General features: G+C 39.0%; 1 protein-coding gene across 1 annotated transcript in view; it reads left to right on the forward strand.

Annotated features, from left to right (window-relative positions):
* LOC106921924 (contactin-associated protein-like 2) overlaps positions 1 to 20,664 on the forward strand; it is a 132,189-nt gene extending 111,525 nt beyond the window's left edge. Inside the window, exons 13-15 of the mRNA XM_088001638.1 lie at positions 10,735 to 10,905; positions 20,336 to 20,554; positions 20,651 to 20,664. Of these exons, the coding sequence (XP_087857764.1) occupies positions 10,735 to 10,905; positions 20,336 to 20,554; positions 20,651 to 20,664 (404 nt within the window). The remainder of the gene's footprint in view (positions 1 to 10,734; positions 10,906 to 20,335; positions 20,555 to 20,650) is intronic.
* The last annotated feature ends 3,112 nt before the right edge of the window (positions 20,665 to 23,776 follow it).

The raw sequence follows: 23,776 nt of genomic DNA on the forward strand, positions 1-23,776 counted from the left end.
TCAACCCAAAACCTTCTGCAACTATACAGTAAAAGGCAAAAGCATGTTTTCCTGCATATGCAGCCCACCTAATTTTATTCATATTTTGAAATGTATTGGCCACACACACACACACACACACACACACACACACCCCCACACACACATTTGGCTTTACTCTCCATTTTGTTTTCTTGTTTTTTCCACATACAAAAGGAAAGCAAAAAAAAAAGAGCAATACAACTCTATTTCCACTCTATTTCTACTATTTAGCATATTCCAAGGGGGAGTAATATCCTTTAAAGAAAAAAAAAGAACCATGAATCTTTAGTACCAGCCGTGTTCAATGCAATAATGCTTCATAAAGAAGTCCATTGGTTGCTCATTTTTCACACTGCTAGGGATAATGGGATAGAGCCATGCCTATAGCGGAAAGGTTCTGCGTTTAAAAGAATGTAGCCTACTGTAGATATGGCTTTTCTTTTTTTCTTTTCTTTAATTCTTCACTCATTTCTGTCTTGATCAGTCGCTTTACCCATTCATTCAGGAGACAGGAAGTGGCCTGGTTCTGTCAAGGTTGCCCAACATGACAGACCACCTGCCGCTCCTCCTCCCTGGTGTCGCACTGATTATGGTCCCCTCATCAACAACCTGGTGCCAGTCTCACTAATGTCCCTTCATCACAGAGCTGCCAACAATCCAACAAACAATGATTTAATGACCCATGATGTCACATCTGTTTGTGTGTGTAGGAGTGTATCGTATAGTAATGTGGCAAACGCAATTATAAAAGATGAATCTTTCTGTCCCTCAGAGGAAGCCGTGTTCTCTTTGTCTTACTTAGTCACCCCTGTATGAGTCTTTGTGTGTAACAGATGAACGGAGTCATCCTCTTTCATACCGAGTGACCAAATTAACAAAGTTTTCCATGAGGATGACTTTTTTTTTTCTTTTTCTTTTTTTTTTTTTCTTTTTCCCATGGTCCTGGCAGAGACACTGAAGCATACATTATACATTGGTCCATTAAGGCATATTAAACATATATTAAAAATTTCACACGTGAATAGGTATTTCTTTGATGATTGATGCTTTTCATACTGTGGATGGAGCTCTGTCTCAATAAGAGCAATGACGATTGGCTGCTGCTGTAATGGGTTTTCATATGTAAATGACTAATGTCTTGCGCAGACGGGGAACGTTTCAGCGAGGTGGCCTGTGTGTCTTTGTTCTTGTCTCTTTTTGTGTGTTGCAGCCTTAAGAGAGGAACTATTTTCTGTGCATCAGCGTGTGCATGTGTGTGCCTGTGCATGCCACAGCATTAATGAATCCCATCTTCCAGGCTGGTTTAATGGTCACGGGCAAACAAAGAGAAATTAGTTTCCTTTATTGACGTTGAAAGGGTTTGGACATTTTAATTGATAGAAATGTAAGGAAAAATACATAAAAAAGCAGCAAATGGAGCCAAGCAGCCTTTAAATATTGTGCCATAATGATGATGTGAATATGCTTCAAGATATTTCCAACATTGCAAATGACCACAAGTGAAAGCATACTTTGGGGTCACTGATAAAAAGTCAGAGGTAATTAGATGTACTGTAATTAATATTAATCCAACAATGTGTTCCAATAACTTAAAAACATGGAGGTCAATTATTTTAAATTTGTATTTAATCAAGAGTGATACTAGTAAACTAAGAATGAGTCTGTTATGAAATAAATAAAACGGAGTCATGATTGTACACTATTAGCATAATGTGTTTAAGAATTTGGACAAAAGCGCAAAAGAGACGTCTTACCTCACAGTGAAAGAGAAATGCTTTTAACCAGAACTGCATTGTGCTATAAACGCTTCTGTTAACTGCATCTAAAAACGGTAGAAACACAACATACAGATCAAGCTTGTCATGTTGAATTGCTTGTGGTTTACGCATAAGGATGCAAACATTTGATTTTTATTGTTTTCGGGGAAATTGTGTATGTGTATTCATAACTTAAACGCAATTGCTTTGAAAACTGGAAAAGAATGTTAAGCTAAAACGTTTAGCCACATCTCAGTCTTCAGTGACGCACTAAAAAAGGCAACATTGACATCACAAAACAAGTTGAAAACCAGAGCAGAAGTGATGCGATTTGAAGAGCGGCAGAAGCTACCAGTTGTAATGTTTCTGGATAAGAAACGGAGGGGAAGAGGAGAATTTGCTTGTAAATAAGAAGTGAAGCTGACAGTAATCTCCGCTTCTTTAATCACGGTCATTATATGTATTTTCTCCTTTTGATAAGAGCGGAGGCAGAGCACCAGGGGCATCCAAATTAGTGCGGAGTCACATCCGAGCAGACCTGCTGATAATTAAGAAGCTGTCATTTTGAGGTGACACACACAGCTTGTTTTTAACAGTTACATAGCAAGCCATATGCTGCATGTCTAAACCTGATTACCTGTTCAGGTATTCAAGAGGCAGTGTGTTCAACTCTGATCAAAACATGTCTGCTTTAAGACATCTGTAAGAAAAAAAAACACACTTTCACTGGAACACCTTAGGGGTTTAAGGTGAATGTTGTTCAGCTCTTAAGAAGCTGCCAAGTAGAAAACATAACAAAATCCCACTTTTGAATGAAACGTATATGGAAACATATATATTTGTTCTCAAAGACGATAAATCAAGAACTGTACTGGACTAATTCTGTAGCTGCGAGTACAATCGAGATACATACAAGCTACAGTACATAAAGTAAATTAAGAAAAACATTTTGGTGGCAAAGCGCTTCCCGCTTTAAAGTGGTGGAGACTGCTGAATTTATCAATCCGGCTTACTCTCAGTGACTTATCAGTCTGCTCTTAGTCTGGACGAGTGGAGCAAGCTGTGGGATTTTACATTCGACTGTCAGTTGTGCGGATTCAAAGCAGATGATACAGTCCAGTGCTTCAACAGTGTTCTGAAGTGGGTGCAACATTTCGGAGCTTTCTTTGAAGGATCTGAGCCATTGCTAAAATGAAAGATCAGGCTGAAGTAGTGCTTCAAAATAAGTTGCTTGTTTGGTAAAACTCTGGATATAACTGTGTGGATTTGCAATGCAGTGACCAGTCCATTATCCGATTAACATGATAATTGAATTTGCAGTAAAACATGAATAAATTAGCATTTTGTCACTGGACATTATTGTGTGTTGAACGCTAAAAGTGCCACCTATTGAAGATTATAGGAAATCTCAATCTTAACTCATTCAAAATCCCAATTATTTTGTATCTCGTTGTGCTCAATGATCTACAAATGTTTTGTTTGTATAATCATTTTAAAGAACTGCACAAGTTTCTACTGATAAGCATAACTAGGAACATAAACATAGAGACAGTTTGCAATCTGCTCTGTGCTCAGTTATTCTTCAAATGATAATTACGTCCTATAAGTAGGACACATTTTCAATGAGAAACAATTTTCGTTTCTAATAGTCTAATTGTGTAAAAAACTTAATCTCTGCTTTATATACATAAGTTTCATTTTTACTAGCATATTAATATTTCTTTTGTATACTATATGTATATGGCTGAGTTGACAATAAAGCTCTGCTTGACTTGATGTCTCTCAAAGATTTTCTGGTGAAAGTAACATGTGGTGAAACTCGCAAGGTCACAAAGGTCAAAGCTGTTCAAAAAGCTCTGCTCATCTTTTTGCTTTTTCCATTTTCTTATAGCTGTGATAATTGAGAGGCAATGCTTTCATGGTATTGATTAATCTGAGTAGGTTAGATTTCCAGCACAAGTAACCATGGTGATGAACCTCAGTGTGGGCAGTTCTAGACAGGGGGGGCAATAGGTGCCAGTGCCCCTGTGGAACTGGTCCTGATCCCTGTAGTGAAGTCTTACTACTAAATCAATTTCTTATGTTGACACACAAAACCGATTTTACCGTCCTATAGTTTTACTTTAATGATGAATTTAAAACAATTAAGGTTTTGCACTTTTAGCCTGACGTGTCGATAAAGCAGCAAACTTAATGTGTAGAAATGCAGTATCCTCTAAGATGGATAGATTTTTCTCATTTGTTTAACTTGTGTAAAATTCGACTGTCTGAGTAGCAGTTAGCCTTCCAGCATTCTGTCATCAGATTTCCACAAACTTGCCAAAAATATCACATATTACCTTTCCAGGTAAAAGAACTGTAACTTATAAAAACCTTACAGAACACCTCTTCAAAAACTCTCTATGCTATCCCTTTATGACTAAAGATGTGTGAAGAATAAGGAGTGCATTGAGTTTACTTTTGTTTCTGCCATAAATTCTTGAACCTGGAGAGTAGAGGCACTCAAGGTTGCACCTACAGATGGAAATACAGCTATACAGGAGGCGTTAAGCTCAGCTCTAATCCACTGTCTAGCTCATCTTTATTTCACTTTTCAGACTTAAGCTACCATTTGGGAGTATTCCTTAACAAGAGAGTGACATTCATGATTTATGTATAACTTTTCAATCTTAGATTATTAACCCGTAATGAGTTATAGGCTATCTGTCTTTCTTTCACTATAAAAGTATTACTTTATAACTTTAATATTAGCACCTGATCTCAGCTGTCCTGCTCTGTCATTTATCATCGTTACTGTACTTCCATATCCCGTTCTTTATGTTGCTTCACATATCATCAGCTATGAGCCCTACTAATCAAATTCACAGTATATGACAAGAAGCAATAATCAGCCGGTGGAACAAATCGAAAATGCTTTACTGTCAACGCTCCGGCGCAGACAAACGTGCGTAAATCTTTTGACTGCAGTAACGTGCGCGTCCTAATCCTGGCCTGACTTTGCCGTTTCATGTTTACCTGAGAAGAGTCGCAAATCGCATTACAGCTGTGTTCATTCATCACTCCTGACAAAACGTATTTTACTGATTGTTTCGATGATGTATTGTGTCTCATATTTTTTTGCTTCTTTTTATAGCTAGAAGGTTCAATAAATGTAACCTGCTCTTGCATCTCTTATGAAAAGCTTAATTCAATCTGAACAATCCTACCTGATTGAATGGAACGAATCTATCTCAAACTTACTCAGTCATATATAATTATGAAAATTACAGATACTACATCTATTCACAGATTACTGAAATTGCTGTGAAGAAGATATGTGAAGTAAGGGGTCTCAGTTCTCTTTGCGTTAAGTAATTTCTCCATTGGTGCAACTTTGAGCTCTGAGAGTTTAGCGCTAAAAATGTACGACAAGCAACTTAATTACAAAGAAAGATTGATAAGGGTCTCAAATGACAGGCACAAACTAATTATGTGAGCATTCAAATGCTACATTTACCCTGCATATACCATACCCAGACCATAAAATGACAGGCCACAGATGGCTCAATTACACAAATGAGATGAAAAACAGGTCTCAGTGGAAATTAAAAAATGATTGAGGAAGAATGCTTGACGTGCCAGCGTTGAGCGCTTTGCCGAACTATACATAGGTTTGAATGTTTTCAACAGCCCTTCCTGAGCCGTGCCCCTTAGGGGCACCTTGCATAGACGAGACTATTCTTAGTACTTTGATGAATTCTTTCTGAAGCATCTTATGAAGTATGTGGCGTGAAAAAAATAAGAAGTAATTGAAAAAGTTAGATGCCAGGATGCTTGTTTCTTTTCTTTTTCGACAAAAATAAAAGGGAAATTAATTTCCAACAACATGCTAAAGAATTGGTGTGAAGCACAAACATGTTAAAAAATATTTATTCTGCTTTTGCTTTTGTTGTCACACGTATTTGTTCCAAGTGACATAAGAAATGTTCATATCAAAAGGGAGGTTTTAAATTGACAATGACGCCTCAACACTCACGCAGACACACACGCACACTGACACATAATCAGAAACAAACACTGTAGTTCCAGAATTCAATTTAGCAACAAGACGTAGGCTAAAAGAGCTTAAATTGAATATATTACACCTCAATCTAAAGAAAGATAAATTTCTAAGCCTTTGAGACTCCAGGAAGTAGTACTGAGAGCCGTCGTTTCCTGATAAACTTCCCACATTTACTCCAATTGTGCTCTGACAACAGTTTGTGGCCTTAAGCTCAACTCCATCGCAGTTATCTAGCAGGATAGCGAGCTTGAAGCACACCAAGAAGTTCACCGCTGAATGGCTCAAACAAAATAAAAAAGTTTTTTAAGTGGCCAAATTAAAGTGTAAGCTGAATCCAACTGTGACGAGGGCTTCTAGTGGGCCGAATCATGCCTGAAAACCCTCCAATACGTCTCAATTAAAGCAAACAACAGCAGACCAGGATTTCTCCAGTCATTACCATCTATGGCAAATGTTCGATGACAGTTGTTCCCGCTGAGAAACCTGTCTCAGTTTTAAAGGGCAATTATAAGTTGTATTCATTTTGCCTCATAAAGTTTAATTTTAATACATCTCTTTGTATTTTCTCAGTTGTCTTTGACTGACATTAAAAAGTCTTTTGCCATCTGAGAAAGTTTAATCAATACCAGAAGAAATCTTTGGAGGAGCAAACAAATGTTTTTTTCGCATCGCCACAGCGACAGCCTCTCAAGCTCTCCAGCCGAGTACAGTATTTGTAATTCTAATGTGATAGCTCGTGTACTTAATTTTGCCAGCCGTAGTTTGTCTGCTTTAAAGTGTCCATGGTAATGACCTGCGCCGGGTGCAGTCAGTCATCCTTACCATCTGTTGGCGCTGGCATGTGACCCATCTGGTCAAGCCCAAACAGATGAATCATCCACTTGGCTTCCAGACCCTGACTTCACCTCGAACTTTATTTCACATCGTGTCATTCTCCACAGTTCACTGGGCTGGGGTTTTGTCTTTTGATACAGGTCCCTTTCTGCCCGAGGTCAGCAGCTGTTTTCAGTGTTTGTGTAACACGGGGCTTCGCTTAATGACTCTGGGGATCAAAGAAAACAACAGAGAACCGTGGTGTTCATTAGGTGGTGAGCAGGAACGGATGTTGCTCCCGTACTCTTGGGCACAATCAGAGCCGTCTGTGTCAGAATGTGTGAAGGAGGAAAGTGTGTTGGTATTTTGTTCGTGAGTGATGGTAAGACAGCAAGAGATGAATGGATAGATTAGGAGTCTGTTCTCTGGTCTGTTTTGGTGAAGAAAAAGTACAAATTTTTAAAACCTCACCTTAGCTCATGATTTATAGATCCTGACTGAAAGAAAGCAACTGAAATCAGAGCACAACACTTTGCAAATGTGGCTAAATGAGTTTGGATTTGTTCAGTAACATGGATGTATGTTTATTCTTACCCAAATTTATATCCTGGAACCTCTGTGATTTTCCATTCATTGCTTGGGCTTTACACAGTTTGTTGGGATTTTTTTTTGTTTGTTTTATCTCTCAAAAGAAAGGTTTTGAGTCCTCAAAGTATCCACACACACACATCCTTGTGAAATAAAATATCTGTTTTTGCAGTAAGGCGTGCCTTTAATAAGGGCTGCTTTTAACAATTGATCAGTCAGACACACAAATTGAAGGTAAAACTCAGACTATAATGAACAAGCCTCAAATAGCCGAAGGGCACCCAGAAAAAAAAAGATTTGACCAAAGGAAATTTCATGTTTCGCATTACCTTGAGAAACAATTACTAGAAATGGGTTTATAAAACAGTAGGTACCATCAATTTTTCAAAGCTAATTTTTGTTTGTGACATATATCTCGTTGCCATACATCAGAGAAATCAAAGAAGCCCAATTACTTTTTAAGATTTTATCAGTGAAAATTGACATGCCTGCCATTAAAAGCTGGTTTTCTCCTGTCAGTGTGGCGTTCAGTTTACAAAGCCTTACTTTGTATGATGGATATTTGGAATCATATTTAACAAGCTAATATTTATCTCTTTTTTCCCAAAGTGTTTAAGAAATTTGTTTGGTAAATATTTCAATATGGGAGGGATGAATGCGCCGCAGTGCCTGGCCAAACAGTTGCATCTGTGATTCTGGCACCAGAGCAGTCGGAGGTTCATCATTTGGCTTCCACGCTTTTTCCTCCAGCACTGATTTCTCTCCAACTCTGTTCCTCTGTCAGCCCTTTGATTCTTTTGTTCTCCTTTGGTCCTCGCCCCATGAATCGCTTTTGAGCAGTTTCGCTCTCCTCCCACTTGTCTTCTTCTTTCGTCCCGTTTCCTCCCCCTCCTTCAACAACAATTCTGTATCCAAGTGTCTTTTCTGTCTCGGTACACACAAACGATAATCCAATCAGACATGAAAATGTCATTCTAGCCCTGAAGTTGGCGGAAGTGCGTGGAGAAAAAGAAAAAAAAAAAAAAACTGTTGTGTGGGGAATTACATTGGAACACTTTTGCTCTGTTGCTGATTATTTCATAAAAATTTGTCATTATACTTGTACGTTTCATAATTACCGACAAGTTCTTACCGGTTGTTAGTGTTTTTAGTACTAACTACGCTGCTTCCTGCGTTTTTGTCTCGTTGATTTCAGAGTAGCAAAGTGCATATATCATTATTTGCTTCTTTGCTCCAAGGCAGGCATCTTATGGTTAGGCCCTGAATTGCCCCTGTTTAGTAATTGGCTGTGCCTCTAATAGAAAAACAACAAAACAATATTTCAACTTCAAACACTTATCACAAACACAGCATCAGCATGCTGTTGTCTGTGCATGTCTGCGTGTGTGTGTGTGTGTGTGTGTGTAAGCGGGAGCTTGGCTGCTATCGGTCCTCGCCTCTGGTGAAAGGAGTGTGCAGCATGAAGGAGAGGGGTGGAGCACAGGTCTGTCATCGGGGGAATGTTTATCACGCAGAAGCAGGAGACACACAAACGCTGTTGAAAACCCGCGCTCACACACTCACATATGCAATACTTCAAAAAGGTCTGTATGCAAGAGGACTCGGTCATTCAATTTGCGGAGGTTACAACCTTAAACGTTTCTGCAGTTCATTGGAATTGTAAACCAACAGAAACGCAGTTTTGAAGTGGAAGGAAAATCGGAGGGCTTTCCAGATCTTTTCCGCAACTATTAATACAAAAAGTGTTTTCTGCATTTGTATTCCTTTTCCTTGTCGATAACCTGCAGAATTACATTTCACTGCCATCATAGCAGCACGTCTATATTTCTCTACCAGTTTTGCGTATCCAGAGCCTGAAAAATTTCCTCATTCATCTTCATAGAGCGGCTTGTCTCTGTTGGATGGGATAGAAGATGCATGTGAACAGCAACTGCTTTAAAACATAACACTTCTCTCGAAACTCCCTCAATTGTTGCTCTAGCTGTGAGTCTTGGGCTGTTTTCCTGCTGCCTCAGTCTTCTCATATATTTTATTTAAGTATTGCCTTGTAATAAGCTTCATATATCTTCCTATCAGTTATGACCAGCTTTATGACCCTGCTGTTGAAAAGCCTCCCTTGACTCAGTTGTTGCCACCAACACATTTCAGGTGCATTCAGGGTGAAGCACAGTGTTAGTTTTTCCATCACACATAGTGTTTTGCATGTTGGCCAAAAGTGCCTTTTTTGTCTTTCCCATGTTTGCCGTCTCCCCTACATGACTTGTGCCAAACTCCAACATTAACTTCCTTCGCCTTTCATTTAGCAATGCGTTTATATTTGCCACTTCTCCATAAAGGCCACATTTGTAGTGTATGCGTCTAATAATTGTCGGGTCGATAGATTTTTCCAGCTCAACTGTGGATCTCTGCTGCACCCGCAGAACTGACATGAATCTTTTAGCTTTTTTTTTGTTGTTGTTTTTTTTGTTTTTTTTTGTTTGTTTTGTTTTTTATTATCTCCTGTCCTTCAGCTCAGAGTTTGCCTTGGTGTGGTTTGTAGGTTTGACGTAGATATGAGAAAATAGATTCAGGCAATTAGATATTTAATGTTTCAGTATGATAATGAGGGTTTGTGGAAGACCAAGTTTGCTGCTAGTTGCCGTGACGTAGGGGCCGGACTCTTCTCTCCAGTCCTGCACACAGCTGTTTCCAGGTGTGGGTCAAAAACACTCTGGCATCTAAGAGCCCTCAGATAGCTGATAACGCAACAGCCTCCACTTTTTTCCTCTTCTTGGCCTTCACAAGCCCCACAAGCTTTTCGTTTTCTAACATCACCTGCCCTCTCCATGGCTTTCCTCCCCTATTTTCCATCCTTCCTTCGATATTCGATCCTCTCGCCCATGCCGGGGGCCCTCTTACCACTTCTCACGTCGTCTCTCCTCAGCATGCGCTCTCCTCTGCCCCTACTGTTTTCCCAATACTCTTCATCTTCCTTGAGTGATGGGGGCGAGACAGAGGGAAGAGCAGACAGCAGAGTCACTTCATCAACCACAGTCTGATAGTTCATCAGCAGCTGTTCAAAGTGCTGCTACTTTTTCTTCATTAGTTGCCCTTGGTTTCCTTTTATTCAAAAGTCATTGGAAAATTTAATGCAAATCCTGAAATCTCCTGCCTGCGTGCAATACTTTGTCTTTTCGGGTCCTGATTTAGAAAGCTGAAAGCTTTTTTTTTATATGATCACCTTAGTTTCAAATTCTATTGAAGCTGCACAAAATTGAAGGCTGTGTCAAAATCTCAGAATAGAAATAGAATAGTAAGGAGTATTACCATTATAAAAAAGGAGATATGAAATGACGTGAGAAATAAAAAACAAAAATGATTCTTAAATTAAAATGGTTATTTTAGCTATTTAAAAAGAAATTAATTCCACATTGCTTGTCAAATCAGAATAAATTTCTGTTTTTCACAGATTTCATGAAGCTTAGAGCAGAATTATCTCTCAAACTTGTCTCTCTTTTTTTTTTCTCCCCACAGATAACTACTGGAACGCAGCGTCATTCACCACCCCGTCATCCTACCTGCATTTTGCCACCTTTCAGGGAGAGACCAGCGCTGACATCTCCTTCTACTTCAAGACAAGCGCTCCCTACGGCGTCTTTCTGGAAAACCTGGGCAACACTGACTTTATCCGCCTGGAGCTCAAGTGTAAGATGCTTTTGAGATGCACTGCGAGTGCAGAAGAGTCATTTCTTTGCGTTTGCCTTTCTTTTCCTATATCCTTGAGTCTAATCTTTATCCAACCAAGCGTGCTGGTCAGACAGTGTTTGGCGCGCGCCGTATTACACACACATGCCACACACACCTTCACAAAGGCTTTATGCGAGCGCGCGCACACACACACATGCACCGGGAGCAACCATTTGCCTTCCTGATTATAGCACACGCGTTGTGTGATTGCGGGAGTGAGCAATCATTTATTTAAGGTAATTGGTGTGCACAATAATTATGTCCATTATAAACCACTATTTAACCAAATCACCCATTTTTAGGGATGACATAACACAAGTCCTTGTTCATACATTCGCACACCTTTTCCGTCTGTCCTCTTTTCATTTTTCCATCTCTGAAAAAACATAATTTCGTGTGTAGAGGAGCATTTCAATCTGAAGGGAAAAAAAAAAAATAATCACAGCACACGAGCAGACGTCCACGTACACAAAAGTCAAACAGCGTGGTTGATTTAGAGCTGTCGGTGAGCAGAGTTTATTCTTAGTGTCTTTGTGTTTACCTGCTGCATGACACTTTAAAGAGACCAAAGTAGTTCCAAGCAGAAAGCATCTTTAGTTTTACAAGGTTTTTACTAAGTAGACGCTCTCAGCCTGAGCGAAACAATAAAGACGACTGAAGCTTTCGTATGCAGTTCTGTTTGACGTGCTGTAGTTATTGTCAGCAACCAGATTGCTTATTAAAGAGTTAACCGGCAGATAATTTATCTGCAAACTTTTTTTTTTTCCCTCCCGCTCTGTGAATGAACTCTCGCAGATCCAAAAACATTATTTTGTCTAAAATCTCTGACCGGGTGGAAAAGAGCGTATATCTAGCGAAATACGATTTACCTTTCTGCTGTGGGACCAAAGCTCTATGATTAGGAAAAAAGCAAGGTTGCACAAAAAATCTAAAGTGGAACTGTCTGCACTTTGTTGAGGAAAACAGCTGAGAAAATAAATGGACTGAAGGGAAGGGAAGCATATTCTTACGTCAAACAGAAAGTAAACACTAAAGAGCAATTCGGATGTTTCGGTGCTGAAAGAGACATGAACATAATTCTACAATGAACAAATTTAAATGACAGCTTCTGAAAACAAACTTTAAAAACAGCAGTTAGACATCACCCATTCATTGTTTATGCTGACCTATCCTTGTAAAGTCCTGGTACCAGCAGTACGAGGGTAGTAGGTGGGCTTTACCCTTGTTTCCATTTCATCATAGGGCAACATGGAAACAAACAGGCCAAACAACCAGGCATGCTAACATTCCCTCCCAGAGAGAACATCCAAACTTTATCCAACAAGGCCCCAGGCTGGGATTCACATACTGGACCTTCTCGCTGCAAGGCAACAGTTCTAAGAACTGCACCACCATGCAGCCCTTCGCTGCATGATGAAAAACTGTGCCACCGTTTAGCCCAAATTAGGCAGGTAAAATTATTTTATCTACCTGAAAATGAATATCATATATTGGTTCAAAGACGTATTGGAGAATGAAAAGCTTTAAAAGGTCGATTTTTTTTGTCTTTTTGTGCAGTGTATTTAATTTAATTTAAGTAAAAATTGTATTTATACAAAAAAAAATTTCACATTGTTTCTTTACAACACACTTCAGTGTATTTTTAAGCTTTTTAAAAAAATGTGTGAAGACCCCAAAGATCAACACAATAAGCACATAAGTGTAAAGTGGAAGGAAAAGGATTATTTTTATGTTCTTCTTAAAAATCTGAAACTTTGGCGTACGTATGCGGACTGTAAGAAGACATCCTATTTCCCAGTAATGCGATGAACATGTGAAATTCTGTAGAAACATTGCATGCCAATAATCTCGAACACCTGTCAGTAGTTCCTAAGTTTTGATTGATCGCTGCTGTTTATCTTCTCAGAACGCCGTCGCTTTTATTCGGCTGGACCTCTGAACACAAACCCGTCAAACGATAACCGAAATAGATGAGAATGTGAAAGAGAGGAGTTGCATTTTTAAGCGACACAAAGAAGGCCGCATTTCTCATCCATCAAGTCCTCCCAGAGTCTTATGGCTGACATGTCGCGCTCTGAGCTCCTACGATCTGTTTCGGTGGTTTAGATTAAATTCCCTGCTCCCACAGTGGAACCGTTCGCATCAGGCGTTTTAAAACCTTTTCAAATTAATCACAGAGCCGTATTGTGAGACTGTGTCCTGGCACAGCGGGGAAGTCGATTAGTGGTTAATTGCGTGTTTTTTTTTGTGCTTTAGGAGGATTTGAACATTTGGGTCAGAGTTGCTTGCTGACCATTTGCAGACGGTGTGGGGCAATTTATGCAAAGCTCATGTTGTAAGAAATAGAAATGTTAAAAAATGATCTGTTAAAGGTTAGTCTGAACCCTTGATGCCAAACGATGGTGTCTGCTGGTGAGCTTTTAGCACATCTGGTCGAAAAGCTTTTTATTTTTCTAATTCCTCCACAAGCCAAACACTTGTTTCATGCATATTTTTAATTCTACAAACACAAACAGTGTGAGAAATTGCTACACTGGTTCGGTGCGCGTCTTTCCACCGCATACATAAAGCACAGTGACAGTAAGTCAGCCTGTCACAGCTGCAGTGCGTGTGTGAGCGTGTGTATGTGTGTGTACATGTATCTCTCGAGGCTTTCAAAATGCCCCCACATTGATTTTTTTTTTTTCCTCTCTTCCCTCCGTTGCTATCATCTTGCATTTTGCCCCGCAGCACACGTTTAGACACACAGTCGCAAAACGGCTCATATGCACACTTGCGCGCACACACACACACATAATCTCTGCCCTCTTGCTGGTGCAAAACTCTATCTGCTGCAATCCAGAGAGGGCATGAAATGGCAGCATTAAACTAGACTAGCACGGCTTTGCCATTGCAGGGGCTCAAAGCGCTGAAACACACATTTACTGATACACTCACAAAACCTTTTTTTTTTTTCAAAAAGAAAATACACATTACTTTCACCTCAGCAGGCTCAAAGTCATATTCCTCTTTTAATCTTTACACTGAAGGGTGGATACATAATGTATATATATATATATATATATATATATATATATTTTTTTTTTTTTTTTTTTTTTTGCAAGGAAATGCTGAAGACTTACTTAGAAGTGAACTAGTGACAGAAGCGAGGACATTCAGGAAGGTCCCCAAACACACCAAGTGCTTGACTTTTTGAATTCTCTGTGGCTTGAGGGGAAAGTATGCGCCATATGCCACTTTTTCAGCTCTCAAGAGGCCTCATGGTCTGTCTTACCCAGAGGTTATATTTAAGTTTAGTTATCCAGCAGAGAAAAGTCCTTTTCCTACTGGAGACCTCAGTTTTGCAAACTGTGTCATAGCTGCCTTCAAGTGAAGACAAAATACTGTAAGTTTGATATCAGGATGTGCAGCTTTCCCTAGAAATATTAGTAATTGTTTTGCAAAATATTCCTTTCTAAAGCATTCGTACCCCTTGTACCGTTTAATACATTATCATCTTAACCTCCCTGCTGCCCTCATTTGGTCTAATCTAAATATTGTCTGCTGCATCTCCCTCAGGACTTGTTCCAGACTGCAGAGAGGATTTCAGTGACCTCCTCTTTTTTCTTTTTTTTACCACTCTTCCCTACATGCCAGATTTGTGGATTACTCACCTATTAGCTGTCCTGTCAGTAAATTCACCCACCTGAGTTGTGGATCTCAGTGGCTCCTCCAGAGTTGCTCAGGGTTTGTTTGTTTTTTTGGTACTTCTCTGATTAATCTTCTTCTTGGCTGATGTGTCAGTTTTATGTCTTGCTGGATTTGCAGTTGTGCCATATGCTTTCTTTAATTTTTATGTTGTTGTTTTTTTTTTTTGATGATGAATTTAAGAATGTGGTGTGAGGTAGTGAGAGCTTTTTTACAGTGTAACCCTTCTTTAAATTAACCTTGACCTGCTTGATGTGTCCCTTGGTCTTCATCATTCTTCATCCTCAGTAAATGTTCTTTAGAAATCCCCTGAGGCACACGAAACAAATCACAGAACAGCTATATTCATGCTGAGATTATTTTACACATAAATAGATTATATTTACTAATGAACTAAGTGCAGGAATCTAATGTTTCCTCTCGTTTTGGGATGCAAAAAGTTTAAAAATGTCACTACTTTCAAAAGATGGAGTCATAAGTTTGTCTTTCTTTTAAATACAAAGAAACAGCCGTCATTCTGTGCTTTGATGGCAAAATGGATTTTTACTTCTGCAGCAAAATGAGAAAAGTTGGAGCCGAGGGATCATTTTGGTTCAGTAAATTCTCTTATTCAAACCTAAATGTTACTTCTGTCACAGCTGTATCGAGGTTTGTTGTTGCACTTTGAATTAAGCTCGCAGCAAAGCAGGGCTTCCATTCTTTTAGCGTCTCTTGCAGGTTGGGGAAAAAGTGAAAGACTAACAAACCGAATAAGACAAAAAAAAACTAAGATTTAATAAGCGCACCAGAAAAGAGATCAAACAGATAATACACTACCAGCTGCCTGGAAAAACAAAAGAACAGCTAAACTGAACTTTACATTAGACAAACACACGAGTGCACGCAACCATTCCCACACAAGCAGTGCTGTTTTTACTCAAAGTCATCCACGGTCTCTTTTGCGATTTATCATCCATCGATTGTGCCGTGCTGCTGCATAATTTAAAACTTGGCTCTTTTTAGCCTTTGTTTGAAAAGATAAATACGAACCTAAATCTCAAGAAGCAAACACACACACACACCAAAAAAAAAAAAAAAAAGACACATACGGAGCAACAAGCAGATATAAAAACACACAGCAATGGAAAATTGCATTCACGCACACAATTACCTTCTGACATCTCTCTCATCTACACAAATAGATGAGACAAACTCTGTACTGTGAGGAGGTTTTTATTTTTATTCCCACCGGAATAAAACTTGTAGATCACACACACAACGCACACATAAATGAGCTTTATTATACTGTATTGTTGAAGCTATGTTTCCGCTGGGGTCTATGTGATTGTCATTTTCTCCCTGTTTAATGCATCACACCTCTCTACCTTGCAGGCTGGTTTGAGGATACAGACATCATTAATTCTTTGAACTAAAGGCTGTCAAATGCCATACATTGTAAATGTTTAACGAATAAACTTAGATTTTAAACAGCAATCAGCAGCTGTCATCTTGGAGCTAAATCCCACACATTCATAATTATGGGGGGTTGTGCATGTATGACATTGAAACAACAGATGTTCTTCACAGTACATGGCACACACACACCGAGACTGTGCAACAGAAAGAGAGAGTGGCTCCAAGTTACAGGCTTTTCATTCTTGCCATATACCAGCAGGTAGGCTGCGTATATTCGAAGCTATGTCTGTAATGGGGGGGAAAAAAAAAAAAAAAAAAAAGCAAGGAAGCAGGTGCATGTCAACCTGGAAGAGGTGCAGGAAGGGAAGCGTCCTGTTGCCGTGGCAGCACGAGTCGAGAAGGGACTACAACTGTCTCAGTGTTGAGCTTAAATTAGTTGAAAGGTAAGGGGGTCTTAGTTTGCGAGGTTGACTTGCTCAGGGTTCACAGATGCTTTTGCCATCAAAATATGAACAATAGAGCACTTAAACAATACCAATATCTCAAATCAAACCCTGAAACTTCCCAAAGCTGCTAGCCGTGACAATCGCTCTTTGTTTCGCCCTTTCGGTGAGAAGCAGCAGATCTTCAGGTTTATGTGCGTGCACAACACTCCAAATAAGAGCTTTGTTTGACAAAATCAAAGAAAATCAAACGAGGACTGTCATTTAAATCGACTCTTTCTGAAAGCAGAGGCACAAAAGATAAGGAGTATAACAGGCACAACACACAGAGGAGACACCAAAGGAGCTGGAGAGGTGAAGCAGAGTGGGGTATCAGACAGACAGATGAGGCGCACAGTTAACGCGGTTTGTCACAGTTCTAAAGCAGCACTTGTCACATAATAGTAGCAGAAACTCCACAGAGACTAAGCATAGATTTAGCATTAGATGGAGACAAGCACATCAATGTCAAGGTTTGTTTGCATTGAAATAAGAAAAAAAATGATTAAAGCTGATTGAGAACCAGGAATTAATTTTCCCCCATTTGATTATATTAAGGGTGATCGGAAATTATCTTCCAGTTAATTTTAGGGCACCATCACTTGTAAACACTGAAAATATTGACGGGGAGTTTGGTGAACCTACGATGAACTCTCCTTGAGTTTCTAATAAACCATCGTAAAGGTTGATTATAAAACAAAGCCAGGAAATGTTTAGTGCATGTCTTCAGTTCTGCTTAGCCACGGAAATCTCCATTCCACTGCATATAACCTGGGAAAGAAAATATTTAAATAAATCATGAGTCGTTTAAAATGCTTTATACTGTTTTTGCAAGTCACTGTGAGTTGTAAGATATTCTCCAGTTGGAAAACTTGTTTTAATGTTTGCGTGTAAGCTGCGGCTGTTGTTGCGTGGAGATGGTTTTTTTATAATAATTAAGACGTTATACAAAAGAACAACTTCTTTGTCTGTGTAAAGGTAGTTGGAATGCCAGATGAAGACATGATGAGAACGTCTCTCTATTCCCATTGACCTAAATCAACTAGAAAAACAAAATCTGCAATACCTGCTGCAGCAAAATACAGGAGATTATAGAAAAATTGACAAGTCTCCTGCTTGTTTTCTGCTCTGTGTTAATTTAAATGGCTCATGTACGATTGCTTAGATTATTCCTTGAACTTATTTGATAATGCAGGTGGTGTTAAATCGGTCCTGTTCTCCGACCTTGAAAACAGAACAAGAGGCGTTCCTAAGGAATTGCAACAAAGTCCTATATTGTCTATTTTACTATGCTTGCCTGCAAATTAACTAAATGCTAATAATTTCAAGAGGGATTGAAGCGACGTGCAGATGAAGGAAAGAAAGGGTCAAGGTGCCGGTAAACAGAGGATTCTGTAAGAGCAAGAAGTACTAAAAAGCAAAGTGAGAGGAAGATGAGTAAACAGAAATAATATAAAACTCCAGAGAGACTAAGTTTGTTGTGAAAAAGGATGCAAGGCCAAACACTGGAAGAAATAGCTGTATGATAAAAGATATAATTAGATGAGAGCGATATGAGAAGGAGGAAAAGGCCAGGAATATTGATTGGGCAAAACAAAAGAAGAAAGTTCATTTCCCTATTGATTAATACACAAAATTATCCTCTGAAATACACAGGCAAATGGAGCAAAAATGAGCCAGCACAACACGGAGCGATTAATCATCAGTATGGCGCAGTACATTGATGCCAGAAGCAACAATATGGCACCCAGAATGCATAAGTCTTACAGCATTACCAAAATTTGGAAAGAAGTCAAGTCAATTTTAATTCACAGAAGGAAAATTGGCTCTCTAGAAGCAAAAAAAAAAAATAAAAATGTGTTTACTTCTTTTGTTGTTGCTTCGAGTTATCAAGTAAAATATCTCAACATTTCACTGCGACAAGCATTCAGAGAATTAGCAAGTAAAATGTCTGAAGAGTTGAAAGAAAATGTGAAGCTGCTACAGGCTTTCATACCTGACTCATTTACCAACCTTCAACATTTTGTCACATTACAACCTCAAACTATAATATATTTTTAATTAATTGTTTATTTAATAATTTGTATTTGTAGCACGCATATATATATTTAGGACCTTTCAAACTGATACCCCTGAATAACAAAAGACCGCTTGGTTCAGAACTACAACTGAGTGGTTTATGCTAAAACATTTTAATGTGTTGAAACGGATGGCTCCACCATATGAAATTCCAATAAATTGTAACTAGGGATGCAATGATACTATCATCAGCATGGTGGTATCTATCTGGTACCACATGCATCTACTCAAACTCATTGCTATTCATCAAAATGTGCTGACACTACAGCGACGGATGAGAGAATGACATCATCAGCCTGCGCAGCCCATTAACAGCATACAATGGAAGCAAGAAGAAAAAGAACCAACAATACCGAAAGATTCAATCAAAGTCCAGAACTTCTTAACACTTGCAATTTCACAAACCGTTGAAAACAAACTAATGCAACGCTGAGTGCCATGATTTTGCTAGCAGCATCAGGAATCTGCAGCACCTGTAAGCTCTCACGAAGCGGACAGCAATGTCCGGGAACAATCTGCATGCAGCGGCAGTGAATAAATAAAGACTTTACTGCTTATAGCTGATCCTGCCTGCAAAAAACGTTTGTGGTTTTACACACACGCACACACACACACACGCACACACACACACACACGCCAACCCATCGAGGGCGAGTTGAATTTAAGAACTGTATCTGTGATTAACAGGTACAGGTACGAAGCTGTTTGTTCAAAAAAACAAAAGATGCAGTGTTAAAAACGGAAAGCAATTTGTTTCATTATAAGTGCAATTCTTTATCTTTAAAAAACACAAAGTAGAACGTGACTGAAAAAAAAACACACATTAACACATCTGTAGTTGTAAAATGTCAAAATAAGTAAAAGTTCAAACAATACAAATACTCTTTCATGTGGGTGGTGTTTGTGAACTATTTCTATAACTTCATCAGGCTTAGGTACAGCTGGAAATGCGCCGGGAAGTCGTGTTTGTTCCGTGTTACATACAATGTGTAGATGCTTACAAAGTTGAAGCTAGATCGTCGTTCCTTGGTAACCTTTCCTCTGATGGACTGGCAACATCTGGAGTGCACAGGTTGAAAGGTCAATCACTCAAACACGGAGAATCAGAAATATCAATGAATGATTTACATTGGGTCACACCCATCAAGGAAGAACACTGCCCCCTTTTGGTCTGCTGCAAGCAATTAACAAATGAAATTTCAGTAAATTAATGACTGCCACACAACTTGCAATCTTCAATTACATAACTTACGTATACAAAATAACTCTCTCAAGTCAAGTCTTACTGAAATAATAAAAATGTATACCAGTGTAGCATTGGCATCTGAAAAGGACATCTTTTTGCTTTTTCTTTCAGCAGCTTTTTTTTTATTATCATTATTTATTTTTGCAATTTCCTGTTTATCATCTCAGTCTCTGGCTTTGCCATCTCTAACAGGACCAGCGAATGCTGCAATACAACGTCTTAATATGCAAATTCAACAGGTCTTGACACCAATCGACATTCTGTGGGATTGGCCCTGTCTAGATCTGTGTGCAGTCGTGTTGTGCAAAACTGAAATCTATATCTGGCAAATAAATGGACCTGAACCAAATGAGGCGTTAGACCACTGACTGGATGTCTATACCGGACGACTGGACCACATCTCAACAGCTGGTTTTGGATTTGAACGTTTTGCAGTGTTTTGTCGTGACAGTTACGACTTTACTCTTGAGACTAAGGTTTCTCATTGTTTTTCCTCCAGCCCCCACGGTGGTCTCCTTCTCTTTCGATGTTGGCAACGGACCTGTGGAGCTGACCGTGCACTCAGCTGCACCCCTCAATGACGACCAGTGGCACCGCGTGATGGCCGAGCGCAACATCAAAGAAGCAGTCCTCCAGGTGGACCAGGTGTACCGGACATCCCGGCTAGCGCCCGCACAGGGACACACACGGCTAGAGCTGTTCAGCCAGCTCTACGTCGGTACGACACACACACACGCTCACTTTTCATTTAGAGGACTGCCTGCTGTGCACGCATCTTACTGCCTTCTGAACACTTATTGTTGCCTTTGTAAAGGATATATAGTCTAGAACTTGAATCGCACAAAATAACTTCTGTGTCTTCCATTCTTATTAAAAAAAAAGGGTTTATATGTGGACTTTGTTTTCACTTGTGCTGCCCTCCAATTGAGACAACCACGTTCAGAACGTCTGAATGATTCATAAATTAAGGATATGCCAGCTTTACTGCCCTTTAAGACGTTCCGTTCAGCTTAGCCACAGCCACTGCTAATTAAAAGTCTCCAGGACAGACTGGCAAAAAAAAAAAAAAAAAAAACACAACGATGTGTTTTGCTTAATCATTTGCACATATGTGGACACACACACTCATCATTGGAAAGTCATCCATTTCAGTGATCTGAGTTTTAATAAATGCAAAACTGACTCTCTTAGGAAGGTCGTTTCATTAATACTTTAATACCTTAAGTACACATTTATATTGCTATGGATTAACATTGCAAAGAGGGGCAATCTGTACTATTTGATTATTAGATGGTGCAACTTCTGCCTTAGTGACAGGGGAAGAAAGTTGGGTTGCTTCTGCTGTTTCTCTGTTCTACGCTTTAAGCCCACAATAAGTACAGAAAATAGAAAATCTGTCCTATTTTTTACCGTGCGACTTGACTTCTGCTTCAGTTTGTCTTTTGTGCTGAGCCTTCAGCACTCTACAAAGCAAACTTCAGGGCTGAGAGAGTTTTAGGGATTTGCGAATAGAAGGAAAAGTGCTGAGGCAAGTTTGAGACTTCCCACTATCTCGTGGAAAAAAAAAAAAAAAAGTTCCGCCCAAAAGAGATTGCTGAAATTTCCAATCAGGCATCCCGATGTGATAGCCTTAACAATCCTGATCCCCGTTTGTAATATAATTCCTTCCTCTCATCATTTTTTTCTCTGATTGGAACATCATCTTCTTATCAGGAACCCATTCTGCTCACAGTGACATTTATTGAAATGGAAAGAACTGAGAAAGGCTTTGTCTTTGTGCAACCTGCAGATATACTGGCCTGCAAAAGTATTCATACCCTTCAACTTTTTCCTCAAATCTCACAGCCGTAAACTTCATTCAGTTTTTATTGACCGCATGTGTGATAGACCAACACAAAGTAGCACATAACTGTAAACTGGACTAAAAAGGCTACGTAACTTTAACTTTCTCTTTGTTTTTATCCTTATAAAGCCTGAAATTTTAATCAAATGTGTATTCAGACCCTTTTATTCACATAAAAGGGTCTGAAGAAGCATGACACAACCTACCAAGCTTTATATCTAAATGTGTTGAATACAAATGCACATCTCACTTCTTATACGTTTTTTTTTTTCTGGACAAAAAAATTAAACTTCCGTTTCACTTCACAGTTATGCGTTACTTGGTGTTTTATTCCCAAATAACATAATGAAGTTGGTGGTTGTAGTGTAATCCATTTCTTCTCTTTGGATGCATATCTCGCTAACCTACCAAAGGAAAGACTGTGTGTAGCCACACATATGAGGTGACAGGGCCGCCTCATATCAAGTCTCTAAGCTCTGCTTAATCCTAAATAGAGCAACACCTTGAGAAGTCCCAGGAAGTGACCCAAGCAGTCACAGGAAGGGGCCTGGGGTTTGGCCCCTGGATAGAGATCTTTAAGTGTTTGATGAAGAGATGTGTACAGAGCTGAAAGAGCTCAGCAGGCAACAAGATTTTGTCCTGACTCACTTGATTGTGTCTTCTTATGGAACACGTCGTACCACTTCACACTCGTCTTTGCCTTCTATCGACGTGAATGTTAAAAAATAATAGCGGGAAGCAGGCTGTGAATACAACTGATTTCTGCTGCACTGATCTGAGGCTGAAATGCATTCTGTACAAATACAATCAGTTTGATTGATCTTTGTGTTTCTCTCTCTTGCTCACATCAAAGACAAAATGAGGCTTGATTTCGCTAACCTTGGTCTCATGTTTGTCTGTGTATCACCTCTTTCGCTCCCTCTTAATCAATACACTCCTTGTCAAGCGTTTGATTGCTTTACTGTTTACCGCACAGTGGCTCATTTGCTGTAATGGCTTTGAAAGTAAATGTTACACCATCAGCTTGCCGCCATTTACTTCACACTGTTAACTTTTAGCTTCCCATTTCGCTTCATACATGAACGTAGCTAAAAATCCTGCCGTGTTTTATTAGCTTTATGCCACCATCTGGGTTTTGATTTCCGTTTTGATTAATTCTCGCACTCGTGTTTTGTTTTTTTTTTTTTTTTCTAAGTCCTCTCATGCTTGGATTGTGCTGTCTGTCTTTTGTTTTTTTTTTCTTTCTTTCTGTCTTTCTTTCTTTTGCTTCTGCCTGCATGGACTGGGCTCTTGCTTGTTACCGCTCACTGCATGTGTGTGACACCCATCACAGGAAAACCAGCTGCACTCACCTGTCAAGACAGTAGGTAACATTTTATCTGTAAAACAAGAGATAGTCCTACAGAGCTGTGAATGTATTGTATTGAGTTATAAAATGCTGGTTGTAAAATTCAAAAATAATATGACATTATAATTGAAATAATAATTACATTTAGGTGACGAATCTGTCCAAGTCTTTTAAAAACCTATTTCTTGTTCCCATTTTTTTTGTTACACTTAAATGTTTCAGATCATCACATGAATTTTAATATCAGACACAGATGAACGAAATATACCCAGTTTTCAAATGATTAATTCGTTTAGAGAAACTATCCAAACTAACCTTTTCTGAAAAGCTATTCAGCCTCTAAACCTGATAGCTGCTTATGCTATCTTTAGCAGCAACACTGGCTATCACATTGTAGCTTTTTTTGCATCACTGTGGAGGAATTTTGTCAATTTTGTGGTTCAGTCAAAATCTATAGATAAGCTCAAGATGTTGTATTAGAAAGGATTAGAATGGGGAAATTTTTTTTGCCAGGTTGGTTTGGATGGGGTTTTTTTTGTTGGGTTTTTTTTCCACAAAACTGTCCTTTGAAAACTGGATTTTGTTTGTTTTTCTTTCAGATTAACTTGTGTTAAGGGTGTTATTTCTTCACGGCCAATAAATACATTGACTGACTTTTGAACACAGCCGGTTGCACTGGGTTTTTATTTAGGTCATCGGCATCCTATACAAATGCACTAATTAATCAAAAAAGCAGAAAAACAAAGAAA

Source organism: Poecilia mexicana, unplaced genomic scaffold (assembly GCF_051168715.1).
Source record: "Poecilia mexicana isolate PSO_F unplaced genomic scaffold, ASM5116871v1 scaffold_20, whole genome shotgun sequence".
Lineage (NCBI taxonomy): Eukaryota > Metazoa > Chordata > Actinopteri > Cyprinodontiformes > Poeciliidae > Poecilia > Poecilia mexicana.